Source organism: Lissotriton vulgaris, chromosome 6, assembly GCF_964263255.1.
Source record: "Lissotriton vulgaris chromosome 6, aLisVul1.2, whole genome shotgun sequence".
Taxonomy (NCBI): Eukaryota; Metazoa; Chordata; class Amphibia; order Caudata; family Salamandridae; genus Lissotriton; species Lissotriton vulgaris.
In genome coordinates, this window is record NC_141694.1 from 730,006,207 (window position 1) to 730,022,798 (window position 16,592).

The window sequence follows — 16,592 nt, forward strand, 5'->3', positions numbered from 1 at the left end:
AACTCCGACTCGAGAACACCAGTCTCCCCAGAGGGAGCCCTCTGAGAAAAGATATAACCTTAGAAATAGGGATAATTTGAAGAAGCCTGACAGATATCAAAGTATTGATACACGTCCCTCTCGATCTTTTTCGTAGAAATCGGAAAGAAGAGGACGGTCAGACCCAGGAGAGCACACCAAGTCCAAAGACAAGGAACCTGCTCAAAGTAAAAAGTTACAATTTCCAAAAAAGAAGGTAGCCAGTATTAGAGTAATCGAACATGCCGAGAATACTGAGGACACCGTTGAAAAACGGGGAGTGGGCACAGACAATGCTAGACAGTGCAGCAGAAATCACTATAGCCCGCAAGATCCTGATGAGTCATCTGGAGACAGTGGACACAAATGAATACATTCAGGTTGAAACTGCCGACACCAGACTTAGCGAGCCCCATAAGATATACGAAATAACACTGCGTATAGAGGGTGATAAGACTAGGAAAATAAGGGGTCTATTTTGGGATAAACTCTCAAAAGGCTATGATATTCTGTTAGCTGAAAAAGATTGGCCCCCAGAGTTTTTCAGGGAGTGCCCTCGTGGCGAAGAAATGATTATGCCTGCCTTCTCGAATCACATTCCGATTCACAAAAAATATACTTATGCAAGGAAATGGGCAGTAGCCCAGGCACCAGCATCATATAAAAATCATGTAGGATGGGATGAGGACTCTCCTCCTCACAAAATCCAGTTGAAAAGTCAACCGACTGCACAAAAGCAGTATCCCATTAAGCAAGAAGCTAAAAAACATGTCAGGGAGATTTTAGATCAACTTGAATACCAGGGGGTGATTGAAACATGCGCCTCTCAAATGAACAATCCTTTGTTTCCTGTCTCCAAGCCAGACAATTCATATTGTCTAGTTTTGGATTACAGACACCTTAACGCATGTTGCAAAACATTTGCAGTACAAAATTCGCATAGTGCTGCACTAATGAATAACATAGTTAGGAAAAAATATAAAACGACATTAGACATATCAAATGGTTTCTTTTGTCAAAACATTGCACCAGAAAGCAGATACTTGACCGCTTTCTCAGTAATGGGGTCACAGAAAAATTTCTGTAGGCTCCCACAGGGATTCAAGAACAGCCCAGGACTATTCTCAGCCAGAGTAACAGAGTTACTACAAATGTATGATGATGAGGCATTATCTTACGTAGATGATATCTATCTCACAGACGACGACTTGGAGACTCACTTGAAAAGAGTGAACACCATTATACTTGGGTTCGCAGCAGAGGGTTACAAATTCAACTTTAAAAAGTCTTGAATTGCCCATCTGACAGTATTATTTTTAGGATACAAATTATCAAGTGAAGGAAAAAGCCTAGCGGACAACTTCTTAGAGAAGTGAGCTGTACTCCAAGCTCCAAAAACGCTGAAGAACTTACAATCGATTCTAGGTTTTCTGAATTTCGGAAGAACTTACATTCTAAATTACGCAGAGAGGGTTAAACCTCTCTACGAATTAATTAAACCTGATTTTAAACAAATCAATTGGACTCAAAAACACACAGAAATTTTGAGATCACTGCAAACAGACATGTTAGCAAAAACAAAATTAGATACACGTGACAACACATGCAATCTTGTAATCCGAGTCATCCCAGGAAGATGCGGATTCACATACCTGACCTCTAATGAGGGAGAAACGGTACCAATAGCTTACAAATCTCACTTGTACACACAAGTAGAAAAAACATTCAGTCTCACCAAAAATACTGTGAAAGCAGTGCAAACAGCTATAGCTAAAGAAAGAGAACTAGCAAAAGGCAGAAGGATCACTGTTGTCACAGCGGAATCCGCCTTCGAGGCGCTATTCAGCCCAGTAAACCTGCCCACAGTGTCACTGGATCCGAAATGCATACAGAACGTAAATTCTCTTGCTGCGGAAGACGTGAAATTCTATCACGGCCCGCTCTTGAATAAACTGAATGATTTGACTTATGAAGAAGAATATCTTCTGCCAATCGAACTTCTGCCTCTCCCACAGTACGCCTGTATAAACTATACAGATAGATTCGTACAGCATTTCAACGTAGAGAATAAATCCTACGATGCAGCCTGTGCGATTATTAAAGGTCGCTGGCTGTGTGGTAAATTCAGACCGAAAATAACAAAAACTGAATCAGTTAGAAACTGTTCGGCTCAGAGAGCTGAAATCAGATCTTTAAAGATGGCGCTTGAAAATGCAGAACGTGAATTCCCGACACTAATCGTGTGCGATTCGCATTTTTGCGTCAACTCTTACAATAATAAGTTGCAGAGCTGGATTGAAAATGATTACAAAGATGACACAGGTGCCACAATAAAGCATAAAATGCTTTGGAAACAAGTAGCTCTTTTACAGAAAGAACTACAAAAGACTCACGTGATACACACTCTGAGTCATCAACGTGATGGCGTTCACGTTGCAGGGAATTCATTGGCTAATACAGCCACAGCGGAAGCAACTAAACCGGCTTCCGTAGCCACAAAAAAGCGTTCAGTAAAACACATAGATGGGGAAACCATGCTGGCAGTCAAAACGTCCGTAAAAGGCGACTGTGCAGCACTACTCGTGAACTATCCACTCAATTATGCATACGTAATTGATGCAAACTCCGTTCCTTTTGCTCGAATCCCTGGAGTGGGGGATAGGGTAATTCCAAACATGAACAGGAGAAGATTCCTATTACAGGAAGCACATATGGGGTTGGGTCTGAGACACCAAACAATCGGGGACTCTGTGAGAGAATTGCAATCAGAGTATTGGTGGCCGGAAATGAGTGAAGGAATTCATGACTTTGCAAAAAATTGTGAAGACTGCAACAGAGATCGCAGTGGAGAACCGGCCAGTGTAGTGTCAGAAACCCTAATAGAAAGCATAAGGCGATCTATCCGCGCAATCAAACAAGAGAAACGTGTCCCATTGTACATCATTAAGGCTAAACACACTTAAAAAAAATGTGGCTCCAGCGCTCGGCTGACGCCAGAACGGTTACAAAAGATCTGCGAGTCTTTATCGGCACATACGCAATTTCCATGTTCCATTCTGACCAGGGTCCTGCTTTCAGCTCTCGAGCTTATAAGGAGGCCACGGCCAGCATGGGCGTTGGCTTGCGGTATTCTTGTCCGTCACACCCCGAAGGGAACAGTGTGGCAGAAAGAAAAAACCGGGACATAAAGCAATCTATAACAGCGAAGGTATTAGGTTCAGGTGCTGGGTGGGTCAAACATTTAATAAGTGTCCAGTTAAGCCTAAACAATTTGCCAAGAAATTCTCTAAAAGGTTTCAGCCCATATGAACTATTGTTCGGAACTAGAATGCGAGTTCAGGACTTAGATAGTCAGGTATCAGTGGTAGAAGATAAGAAAACAGACTTTGACATCAAAGATCGTTTGGCTGTTTTACAGGACTTGAATGAAACAAGAAAATCCTTAAGCAACATGAAGTTAAAGCAACAGCCAGCTACCACTGACGAGGCACCACCAGCCCCAGCAAGGCCTGTCTGGATTCCAAAGATTGGGGATCTAGTCAGAGAAAAAATAGCGGTGAAGAAGGAATTTGGGCCTTCTTACAGAAAAGCAGTACCTGTCTTAGCAGTCAACGGAACAAGATCAGTTGTACTACCGCCCCTTGCTGGTAAAAAGGAGAACAGAGTTGTATCAATCGACCTGGTAAAACCACAAGCATGTGGCCTATAATCAACAGTAGGCCCAGTGGACTCCCGAGAAACAACAGAATACCCAAACTTGCAACAATCCAAGAGGTTCAAACTGAAAGACTAATCACATTCGATCAGCCTGCAGTGCACGAAGAGGGACTACGCAATAATGCCATGGAACTCGTGTCTCTTGAGACACAGATTGAAACAGTTCGTCAAGAAACACCAGTCTACAATGATGTGGCATCAGAATGTGCTACCGAAACACAAATTGAAAGAACAATTCCAACAATTGACAGAACTGCCTCTGGCTACTTCATCAACTTCGATAACTTTTCTGAGGATCAAAGCAACCCAGAAGTAATGCCAGAAATAAAAAAAAACTTTTAAAGAAAAAGTAACAGAACTCTTTCATCAACTAAAGGAAATTTACCTTATTTCTCCATGGTTAGAGTTCTGGTTTGGTCTAGGTATATTTTTCCTCCTGCTTTGGCTCATCATGGTACTTTGTTTGGGAAAATTCATTGAGGGAAAATATAGTACAATGGACACAGCAAGTCAGAACATCAACTTAGTCCTCAAACCACACAGATCATCCCACGTGAAGAAAAGAGAACTGTCAACAGTAAATGTCACAGCCATTCCAATACCCGGTGGGGTAGTATGGGAGAAAACTGACTATGAAATCTATGGTCCGGTCGAAATCCTGAAGTATCCTCATCAATTCAAGGTTTCCTTAAGTGACTTTGTAAAACCTAGTACATTCTCTGATGATTGGGACTTTGAAAGCATTAATAATATGATGTCTGATTTAGTAATGTCAGCTAGATTCGCAGATCATGATTATTTACAAGGTTCGTCTAGTTATGACCAGATGTTCTGCTACACACACTATGGTGATCATTACTTGCATAAATCTGCACAGCCTAGAAATGTTTTTAAGTATAATCAATGGGAACATTGTGCTACACCACCTAAAAGCAGTTCTAAAACATTCTATGAGAAATTCAAGTACTTCTCAGGGTTTAACACCAGTGATGCAGAAACGTTTTATTATAAACTGTTAGATAAAAAAGGATTGAAAACAATGCTGACAAATACTAAATTGATATACTCAGAAGCATTTTATGAAAAAATGATGACATTTGGTGTTGATTATTGGAGAAATAACATTGAAACAAAAACCATCTGGGGTACAAAAGAGTGGCAGGTACAAGGCCTAGAAGCACTATTTTGAGCCTGCATGATCCCAAAACAAATAATGTTTTTAAATGAAACAATTCAACAAACAACTTGTCTTGGCCTAGCTAAGATCAAAGACCTTAACAAACCGTCTATTCCAAAACCAATACCTGATAATGCAACAACAGATATTGAAATAGACATATCTAAAATTTTACATCCAAACAGAACACATCCTGATTGGAAAAAGTGGTTAATCTGGCCTACTGACACAAACAACTGTTAAGATAGATTCCTGAATAAAACACAGGGGTTAACAATGACCAGACAAGACCCTAGATACTCCCAGAGACAACATCCAGGGATAGTAACAACATACAGTGTAGGGAAGCTGTGCCTTGAATGGCTAGAATCATCCACACTGGCTGAAATTAAGCAACACTTGTCTCTACTTAAAGATGGTGCTGATTTGCGCGATTTTATTATGGAACCACGCAAACAGGCTCAAAAACGTTTCATAGCGACCAGTATCTATGCTGCATACAACGAGGCTTGGAAAGTCACACAAATTGAAACAGCTGAAAAAATACGAGAAATTGATCGTATTCATTTGGAAAAATCACTTTCTGTTATGGACAATGGGTTAATGACTCTGTCCTCCAGAATATATTCGTTGGACAATATTGTATCATCTGCCATAGATATAATAGACAAAGACTTGCTAATGTTACAGCATGGCCACTCACAATTGCGTTCTATTGTACAGTTAGGCTGGACGCTGCAAAATCTTCATTCAGGCTATGTGCCTTGGCGTTTAATCAACACAACGTCATTGTTTTCCATCTTTAACCTTACTGATAAACAAATCAGTTTGGCACAGAAAGGAGCAGACTATACAATCCTGAGCATCGAAAAACTTGACAGATTACCTTTGACAATGTCAGAAAGTCCTGTCATTGAATGGATAATACATGGGATTATCACAATTCCGATAACAACTTTCCGATTTAAAAATTGCCTTGAATACATACCTACTGGCCAGTATGAACAATTAGGTAAAGGTTACATTAAGTCAACATGGAAATTACCATACACACATACATGCTATAGTGACAGCAACAAAAATGTATTTCTTAGTGGTGAAAACTGTAAACATTCACTAAGCGGTATACTTTTGTGCCAGGGTATTAATTTACACGGAGCCTGTGAAGGTAATTCAAACAACCTTTCATGCCACCAATATGTCACACCTACAACGCAGATAGAGCCTTTCTTTATGCAACTCGCGAATGGGAGTTACATTCTAAGAACGGATCACAGCTGTTGTGGCCTTTTGCCAGGAAAAGCCTATCTCGTAAGCGTAACATCCATGGTCAAATGCTGTATGCAAGCATTGTTTCCAAACGGCCCTGGAGACACAGAGACTCCCATTTGGCCTCATCTGAATTTCTCTTCTATACGAATTGATACTTTAAGCAGAATGAAGTCTGTGCTTTTACAGACAACAGTGCCCATCACGTCATCAAAAGAGACGTATGATCTCCAAGTTGCAAGGACAACATCAGAGATTCATGACCTTTTATCAACAAATTGCCCCGTGCATTTCACAGAAATGCTTAGCCAACTCCTTAACATGTCTAGTGCCATAGGCATCCCAGGCATATTTAAGACCATTTTTACGGGATTGCTAACACCTTTCAAAGCAATTCTAGGAATCATTCCATTCAGTCTTTGGCGGCATACCCCTTATTTTGGGACTTGTAGCAGGGATTTTATTTTTGACCCTCCTGCTCCGATATGGCAAGCCAAAACTCAGACATGACTCCTACGAGGATGGAAGAAACGATCCTAGCAGTACCCTACCGGGACAGAATAACTAGAGTCCTTGGATTGGCCAGGCTGAGAGATCTAAACATGACCTGGTTTCTTTCATTCAGACCGATATGGCAGACCTGCATCTTACCTGTGCTTCGATGTATGCTATGCGGAGATGAGTGCGTGTTGGACATCTGTCTTGCACTTCCATCAGCAGTACCAATGGATATCGATACTTTGCTAAGTCCAATAACGGCTCATGCATTGTGTTGTCCCCAGTGGCTACCAATCCTGATGACGGCATTCGTTGAGACTCCTGTGCTACGAATAGGTGGTAACAGTGGAGCGAGAAACAAAAGCAACATCACCCAGGTACGATCATCTGTGAGCATTGCTGATCCAGACTTTGATGATAGCAATCATTCTCACACCTGCCAGGTTACATCACTATCAAACTTGGTCGAACTGTCACCTGATTTTGTAGACCAATTTTGTGAGAGCCTGTCTGATATGATGTTCTCCCCCGAACAGAAATAATAATTTTGAAAAGCATTCCGACACACAGCGTTCCCATGAACTCTGAATTCGGCCTTCAGTTTTGATCAACAAAAACTGCTGAAAAGCGTTGGAACTCTATTCCCCCGTTCAACAAGAATTTTTTTGAATTGAACACTTAAAAAAAATATTTACCTTTTTCTGGCACGGAAATTCTTTGCTTAAAGTAAACCTATTCATAAAGAACAGAAGCTTCTATTTTTTAGATAAATCTAGAGACATAATAACTTTACATCAGCCTCTAGCTCATTTTATAACAAATGCATTTCTATGTGATGAAATTATCTCGCCCTTCTTTTCTGTATTAAGAGATATTTCATGTGTAATTTTTTCGCAAAATCGTTCATTTATTACATATGCTATAATTTTGAATGATTTCTATGCTTAAAGATGTACAGTACCTTCCATGTATTTCGAATACGCCATTTCAAATGCAAATATGTATTTTGGGGTGGGTAATGTTACACATGCATCTTTTGCTATAGTTTTTAGTAATTTGATGGACATAAATTCGTGGAGTGGGTGTCGCGTTCTAATCTAGGACCCCGATCAATCCTGTGACCTTTATGCCCCTATACGGCTATAACCATTTATTCCCCTATAATGGCATAAACGATCAAGAGCAATATTCAGAAACTCGTCTCTGGCCTCACACGATCAGAGCCACATTTCAGTATCTCTTCCTCTGCAACTTCCTCTGCAGCTCATTAGAGCAAATGACACAGCAGAAGCCACTATCTAAGATTCCTAGATTACACTCCGAGTTCTTCAACAAGATAAAACTCAGCAACCTGGGAAGTCCCCGCTTGCTATGTTTTGATTAGTAATAGAACTCTAATGAGCACTGAGAGACGATCACTTCCTAGTGACATCTTTATTGACGTCTTATGTCCAAAAACTTACGTCAAACAAGGCACCTTTCAGGTATAAATATTGCCAACGTTGCCTTAAGCAAACGCTGCTGATCTTACTGGTGCTATGGCTGTCTCAACTACATCGATGATAGCGATGGTGTGGTGCACATAGGAGCAGAACAGCTGTCCCCTGAAGAGCCTAGCAGATGCAAGCTGCTCACGGACGCTGCCCCTCCTCCTCCTCGACGCGCTGAGAGAGACGCTGCTTTTCTCCTGCCGAGAAAATCCAGCTCCGGCATTTCCAGCCTACTCTTACGAGTGACTGGGATATCGAGTCCTGGAAGGAGATACAAGACCGCCAACATTCTATTTCAGAGGTATGGTGTTGACTAAACCCTTAGAGAGAATTCTTGAAGCAAACCTTGGCAAAACCAACTTAACTAAAGCTACTTACTTACTCCCTCCCAAGTATTAGGCTTAGGTCAGGTACACTGGGGTAGGCGTAGTTAGAAGCACCAGTTGAGTACGTTAGCCTAATGTATATATGAATGTATATATGTTTTATTCATTTTAAACCATTGTATGGCTAAGAAACCATATCAATGCTTTTACAGTATTATTTCGCAATCCTCATTTTACTGTACGCACTTTTTATAATAATTAGTCTTGCAATTGTGGCAATTCATTTCTCTTGCACGAGAAGAAAGATTGTTCAATAAATAATACCTTTTATTGAAAACGCCCGTCTCTCTATTCTCTGCATATTGGTGAAAGTAATCTGCACAAAACTGACTGAGTAAAATAACTGTCTATTGTTTCACACGACTCTAGAGATTGACTCTTATTCTAAGGAGCAAAGTTGTCATGTTTATGCGGTTGTTGGAAAACTGAATCCCTTCTTGTCTGTACCAGGGAAGCTGATCACTTCCTATTCAGAGAAGAAAGTTTCCAGTGACCTCTGAGCGAGTTGGTAACAAACCCAATTATGTTTAGCATAGTCAGTGGAGACCTGGAAGATCCGCACTTCTACGTCCATACTACTGTTTATGTTATTCCAATGCGCAGGGCCTATTGGGAAAATAGGAACGACACTACAGTGATTGAGACTCGCACTCCTCCTTGCATTTCTGGGCCCCTTCTACCAGCTTGTCACGTGCTCTACCATTGTAAATAACGACACGCAATTCTTCCAGCGTGTCATGTCCAAAACCACATTAACGAAGAAGCGTTGTTTTGCCCATCCTGCGGTGACACGCACACCACTCATTGCGTGTCTACAGTCTCATCAGTGACACGCTCACTACTGTTCTCCTAGTCATACTGTGGCACGCACACTATTTAGCATGTCATCCATTCTTTGGGGCAATTTCTACATATTTAAACAGGCACACCACACCTTGCGTGTCCTTAATATCCTCAGTGACACACTCACTGTTCCTCATAAATACACTTCTTCCAGGTGGCATTTATGGTAATTTCTTCCTTAGTGTCTGAAACCCTCTCAGTGACACGCTCACTATTTCCCTCATCGTCTCTATAGTGACTCACTCCTTCTCAGCGTGTCATTTATCGTTTGGGGCATTTATTCACTACTTGGCTGCTGTCCTCTATATTCATATGCATACCTACCTACATTGCTACGTTTTTCTTCTCTAAACCATCGTATCTACTCATTGCGGTGGTACGCACAACATTTTCGTACGTGCCACGTCTTCTACAGTGATACGCACACTTCTCTAGCACTATCCTCATTTACCTTCACTGTTAGTTGTTACAGGCATCCATTCCTTGTGTTTCAAGCCCCTGCTGAGGATACGCACATAGCGATTTGTTATTGTACATACTATCTTTTATTAAACACTTTTGCAACCTGCATCCTACATCACGGTGACACGCACACCTTTCAGCGTGCCACTCCATTCCTGTAAAAGTATATTCACGGATCCTTGCTTGTCTTCTTCATGGTGGAACGCACACCATCCAGAGCTTCTCCTTCTTCTCTTCCTTTTCTATATTTAACAACTTTATTCACCATGGCTGCTGCAAGCATGACCCAACCTCCCCCATTCCTTAATGAATGTGGGGAACCGAAACATCCTTGGAAAGAATAAATCAACATTTTTGAGACCTATCTCACAGCCATTGGGGGTAGAAATTCAATGCCTTAAGAAAACAACATATTCTACTTCACAATCTGGGTACCCACGGGAGGAAAGTCTTTGATACCCTACCAGAGCCAGACCTAGAGGAAGAGGGAGGTGTTTAATAAACATCTTTGACAAAACTTATAATACACTCTGGAGACAAAATTAACATTGTCCTGGAATGCCACAACTTTTTCTGTATAGTCTAAGGAAAACAAGAAAGTATTTCAACCTAAGTGGCTGTTCTAAGAGGGTTAAGTGAACTGTGCGAATTTGGTATCTCAACGATTCTTTAATAAGGGAATGGGAAAATACAAGGAAAATGACTACAAAAACAACCTACTCTATATGACGCTATGGAGTTGGCCTGGTCTATTGAACACACCGCCCTCTGCATGAAAGAAATCAGGCCAAGCACTGTCCATACTGACCCTAGTCAAGTATCAGAGATTACTGGCCTTCGCACAGAAAATACCATATGCAAAATTAAAAATGAAAATATCTTTCAACTCTACTCGTGACCACAATACGAGCAAGCTTAAATGTTACAGATAAGGTAGCAGTAATAACTTTGCCAACAACCCGAATTGCCAAGCCATGTCAGCAAAGTACAAAAAGTGCAAAAAGAGAGGCCACTTAGCAAGGATTTGTCGTAGCCTACTTAAAAATCAAATTAGTGCTGACGAAATGCCTGATAAAAAACTACAGTCAGTAAAGAAAATTGTCTTTCAAGTTCTAGACTCTAATACTATCAACCAAATAAACTACCCACAATGTGAAATCGGTTTGGATGGCAAGAAAATCAATATGTATGCCAATTCATGTTCCCCCTTCACATTTGTGAACATTTCTGATTTTAAAAACATGAACAATTGCTAAGAAAGTAAATTAATGAAAGCGGACATCTCCCCCAGCAGCTACACCAGGGAATCCATATATTTGAAGGGCATGGTTAAAACTCACATTACTTTCAAAGATCGAGTTACCCTAGGGAAAGATCATAGTGGAAGAAGGGTCCAATCTCCTTGGTTGGCAACAGCAAAAAGAATTAGGTATAAAACTAGACCCTAATAACCCTGAAAAAGTGCTTACCATTGACTTGTCCATTCCTGGTAAAACCTTTCTCCAAGAATTCCCCGAGGTGTTCACGAGTTACGACTTCTAAAAAACTTTCAATACAAGATTAAATTGAAACCCTATGCTAAACCTGTTACACACAAAACCAGGCCCATACCTCACCTCATGTGGGAACCCCTCAAGCATGAATTATCCAGGTTACAGACCCTAGGTATTATCCAACCCGTTGATTGCACCGCATCGGTTGCCCCGGTGGTCATCGCTATGAAGGCCCAAGGGGATATTACACTATGCATCAACCTCAGATAATATCATCATAGAAAGACACCCCCTGCCACGCATCCCGCAAAGTTTTAAGCACCATAGGGGAAGCCACGTGCTTTAGAGTTCTGGATCTTTCTAATGCATTCCATCAGGTAGAACTACACCCTGACTCCAGAGAATTAACAGCCTTCACTGCTCCTCTGGGTCATTCATGTTCCTCAGGATGCCATTTGGGCTTGCCTCAGCGGCAGCTGTATTCCAAAAAATAATGCAGCACATTTTAGAATGAATGAATGAATTCTTTTATTGTTTGGTTACTCAAAACCATTACATTAAAAACAAGATACAAGGTTACAAAATTCCAAAAATTCCAAAAATTAAAACCAAGGGAGTTTGTGCCACCCTGAGGACTGGGGTTACGATGAGTAAGGTTCATATTGGGCATGGGTCTGTAAAGTCACTATAAGGGCATGCCCTCCGGGGCCATCAGCAAGGATCGTGTCTGGTGAATGATCTTTCCAAAGGAGGCCATGTGCTTTACCGTTGTCAAGGTGTAAAGATGGATGGTCGCCTCCTTTGCAGTGCGGATTCCTGATTGTCTTAGAATTGGCCTGAGATAGAAACTACGGGCCGTGCGCAGGGCTGGGCAGCAGAATAGTAGGTGAGCCAGTGACTCACGTTTATACCTGCAGAGCCTGCATTCCCGGGCTCCTGAGCCGACCATGCCGAAGGCATATAGTTCTTTAAGAGGCAGCGGATGTAGTCTGTAGGCTAAGATCTTATGAAGGGCTGTGCGGCCCACGGCCTGCTTAAGATGGTGTTTGGGATTGTGCAGGATGTGCGATAAGCACAAGGACTCATAAAGGTCTTTTTTTGCCAGCGACTCCAGGACCAGTTCTCGTGACCGCGCGCGCGCACTTGTTTTTTGATGGAGTGTTTGATGGCGGTGTAGCTGACATATTCGGGATTCCAGGACTCAATGGCGAGATTGAGATGGTCCTTCGCCGCCTTGAGAGTGGCCGACCAGGGATTCCCTGGTTCTATGAAGATACAATTCAGCAATGCCTTGAGTGTGTTCTCCTTAGCCGTCGTTGTTAGAAAATAGTATTTGCTTAGGGCGGCCATCTCTTCCAAGTATTGCTGGTTGAGTGAGAACTCCAAGCGGACGAGAGTGTTTCTGGTACACCTCGGGAGGTGAAATAGTCTCTTGTAGGCTCTGCAGTGAATTTTTTCTAGGTCTTTATGCAGTTTGCCTGAGAATGCCTGGAGAGCGTAATTTAGGGCCGGCATTAATTTTGCTTTGAGTACTCGCTGGATGGCCATTGTGGACGGGCTATATAAGGAGGCGTGCAGCTTGCAAATAGCATAGATTATAGTTTTGCCTTTGCCTTGGATGGTCTTTAGGTGCGCGCTTGAGAGCCCCGACTCCTGGAAGCAAATGCCCAAGTAAGTGTACCGCTGAGTACTTTCCAGCAGAAGGTGGCCAAGCCTCCATTTTAATGATTTTTTCTTTGGGTGCTTTCCAAAGATGAGGACTTTGCTACAAGCTTGTTTTTATCGTTGTATGCGGTAAGTGCCGTCAGCGCCTTTTGTAGCCCAATTCTCGTATGGTCCAGGAGCACCAGGTCGTCGGCGTATTGCATGAAGTGAATTTTTGTCCCGCCGATCTTTGGGATAAGCAGTGCTGCCCCAGTCAAGGCTCTCTCAATGTCCGCGCTGTATAAATTGAATAGCAGTGGGGCAAGCACGCACCCCTGTTTTAGACCTCGGTCCGTGTTGATTTTTGCGGATGCATGATCCCTCGAGAGTTTGATTCTTACCCACGTTTTGTGGTACAAGGATTGGATCGCCCTCAACAAAGATGGATTGATGTTCCATTGGGCTAGCTTTCTCCACAGGATTGCACGATCTACCCCGTCGAACGCCGCCGAGTAGTTAATGAAGCAGGCGAATAAAGGGGGGCTTTTGCGTGTCCGTGAGTGGTGTATAGGAGTTGTTGATCTGGTGAAGTCGAGTCTGGATGCGAGCCTGTCCGGGACCTCTGGCTTGAGGGATATGCTGCCCTGTAGCGTGGTGATTATTGGTGATAGGGGCATTCCTGGAGCCCGTGAGGCAGCGGGACTGGGGGATAGGCCGTCCTCTATGGCTTTGTTGGGCGGAGAGCAGCTTGAAGATCTAGTTAGAGCAGCTGGACTTGTAGCCAGGGGGTAGAAGAAGCTTCTTATGTCTCTATTTCCTAGGGAGATGTTTGCCCCAGGGCTGGGAATTGAGTCAACTGGATTACTGGATTACGACGCCTCCCATCTTGCCCTACTTGCGACGATGTCAGTGCTAGGAACGCAGTTGGTAATACTGGGAACGTTGGCGTTGCACCGGTGGCGCCGGGTGATCCCGGAGCTCCCCCCTCCGATAGCCTAGGCCCGGGGTAAAGACCACCCGCACCTGGGGGGTAGAAAAGTTTTGCCTTCCGTCTCCTGGCTGTTCTGTGGGGTCGAGGTTTTTCCTGAGCCTGCAGTAAGGACGAATTTCTGGTCCTCATTGTTTTTCCCTGTTTTCGCTGTCACTTTTTTTTTTCCTAGTGCAAAGTGGTCGCTGCGAAGTTTCGATGGCAGTCAGTCAGGCATTTTCCCCGGCGTCTGCACCCTTCTGTTGGAAAGCCACTGAAGGTCTGGCTGGAGCGAGCGGGGCACACGGGGGTGGGGCGCTGGCAAAGTCGGACCTGGTCAGACCGGCCTAGACCACTGCCCCCGGGCTCTTACTTCGCAGCTACCTCGAATGGCAGCCGCGCTCGCAGTCTCTCTGCTTTAGCTGAATCATGCCAGAGTCAGTTCTATACAGTTCTGAAGTTCTGAAGGGTCTTGCCTTGTTTGTGGCTGGGGTGTAGCTGGGGTGCGGGCCTCCCGATGCTATTCCAAGGAGCCCCCGTCAGGAAACCCCTGCAGCAGACCTCAGGGTGCAGAGAGGCAGAGAGGCCAAAGATGGGGGAAATGGCTTTGGTGATACAGGTGCTGGGGGTGAGGTGAGGAACGTGGGGGAGCAGGGAAGCTGCACCAATCTGCTCTGCTGCTCTGCTGCTCAGCCCCCGTCAGTCCTGCGTCCTGAGTAGCTCCGCCCCCGGCTCCGCTTGGCCACCAAACAGCCACCGGCCACCGGACCACTGGACCGGTCAGCTGCCGCACCGCGCCGGTAGCTCGAACCCTGGGCTGGCCCGGATCGGGTCCTCTCCGTATTCCGAGATTTTTCCCCGCGTTCTCTCGTTCTCTGCGCTCTTGTTCTCAGCGGCTTTCACGGCTTTTTTTCTCTGTGTTTGCCGTTGCCGCTGCCTGCTTCTCCCGAGCTACAAACTGGTAGCCGGCTGTCGTGACTCCTCCTCCACCTCGCAAAAAGGCAAATTTAGAAGGGGATCCCAAAACTGTGTGCTTCCAAGACGGTGCCTGAGGAACACAACTCGTCTCTCAGAACTGTTCTCGAGAGATTCAAAGAGGCGGGTCTTAGCCTAAAAAAAGAGAAATGCCTATTCGGGGTGGGGACAGTAGATTACCTTGGGCATACCATATCAAGGAACGAATTCAAACCCACGTTGAGTTTACTTGATGCTGTTGAAAAAGCTCATGCACCCACCACCAAACAGGAACTTTTATCCTTCCTAGGTCTTGCCGAATACATGGCCAAATATATCAAGAACTTTGCTGACCTCACTAACGACCTAAGGGAACTCACAAAAAACCATATGCCTTACAAATGGCCAGATAAACACCAAGTAGGTTTTGATAACACTAAAAAAGCTATCTTAAATGCTCCCCACTTATGCAGTTTTGACCCTTACAGAAAGAACATCTTAACCACCGACGCCAGTAACAAAGCTCTAAGTGCTACACTCTCTCAGGTCATCGGGGAAAGAACGCATAGTAGCCTTCGCCTCTTGTACCCTCAGTGATTCAGAAAGGAACTACTCAGTAGTGGATAGAGAAGCTCTAGCCTGTTTCTGGGCGATAAAACATTTTAAGTCCTATTTATGGGGGACAAAGTTCACAGTTCACAGTTCGCACTGATCATAAACCTCTCATTTACATGTTCGGTTCCAAAGGTACCACCAAATGGCACACCTAGAGTGGTAAGACGGGTGCTGGGCCATGAAAGTTTAGTTTTTAAAGTTGAATATGTTGCAGGCGACCTCAATTCAGCTGCTGACTTCCTTTCAAGAGCACATTTAGACCTAGTGGAAATTTTTGAAGTTCCTGAATATCCCATCTTACAAGTTCACTCTTCCACCATAAACAAAAATTAATGGGTCGAGAACCTAACCCAAGATGCTACTTTAACTCTTCTCAAAGAATACACTCTACAAGGATGGCTAGCTACACGCAATGATATAAGTCAGGAACTTAACGAATTTGGGGAAATCAGACATGAAATCGACTTAAATCACAATTGCATATGGAGAAACAACAAAATCATACCTCCCGAAGGGATGAGAGATAAAATAATTGACCTTGTGCACAAAGGTCACCTAGGGAGAAGTCTTACAAAAGCAAGACTTAGGGAGCACCATTGGTTGCCTGACATGGACTCTATGGTCAAAGTCAAAGTCAAGAACTGCATTATTTGCACAAATAGTGACAAAACTAAACACACCCAGAAGGCACCTCTATCCCTGTTTTCCATCCCTGACAAACCGTGGGAAAAACTGGCACTTGACATCATAGGTCCTATTAATAAAAGAGGAGTCATCAAAAGGTTTGCATTTGTACTAACTGACTAGGACTCACAATGGGTAGTCATCAAGATGGTGAACCAAATCACAAACAAATCTCTCATCCTTCTTCTGTGAGATACTTTTGCCGCAGAAGGCATCCCATCCACCCTGGTCCTTGACAATGGAATTCAGTTCACCTCATCAGCTATGACCAGCTTCCTAACCGATTTAGCCATTACCCACCTTAAAACTACTCTATACTGCCCTCGGGCCAATGGCCTGTTTGAAAGAGTAAATCGGATGGTGAAAGAGAACATA

At 43.4% G+C, this 16,592-nt stretch overlaps 1 protein-coding gene across 1 annotated transcript; it reads left to right on the forward strand.

The window, feature by feature from the left end:
• The first annotated feature begins 260 nt into the window (after positions 1 to 260).
• LOC147707918 (uncharacterized) lies at positions 261 to 14,430 on the forward strand. Its single transcript, XM_086925688.1, is given in 2 exon segments — positions 261 to 2,879; positions 14,158 to 14,430. Coding segments are annotated over 2 exon segments (2,892 nt in total).
• Positions 14,431 to 16,592: the final 2,162 nt, after the last annotated feature.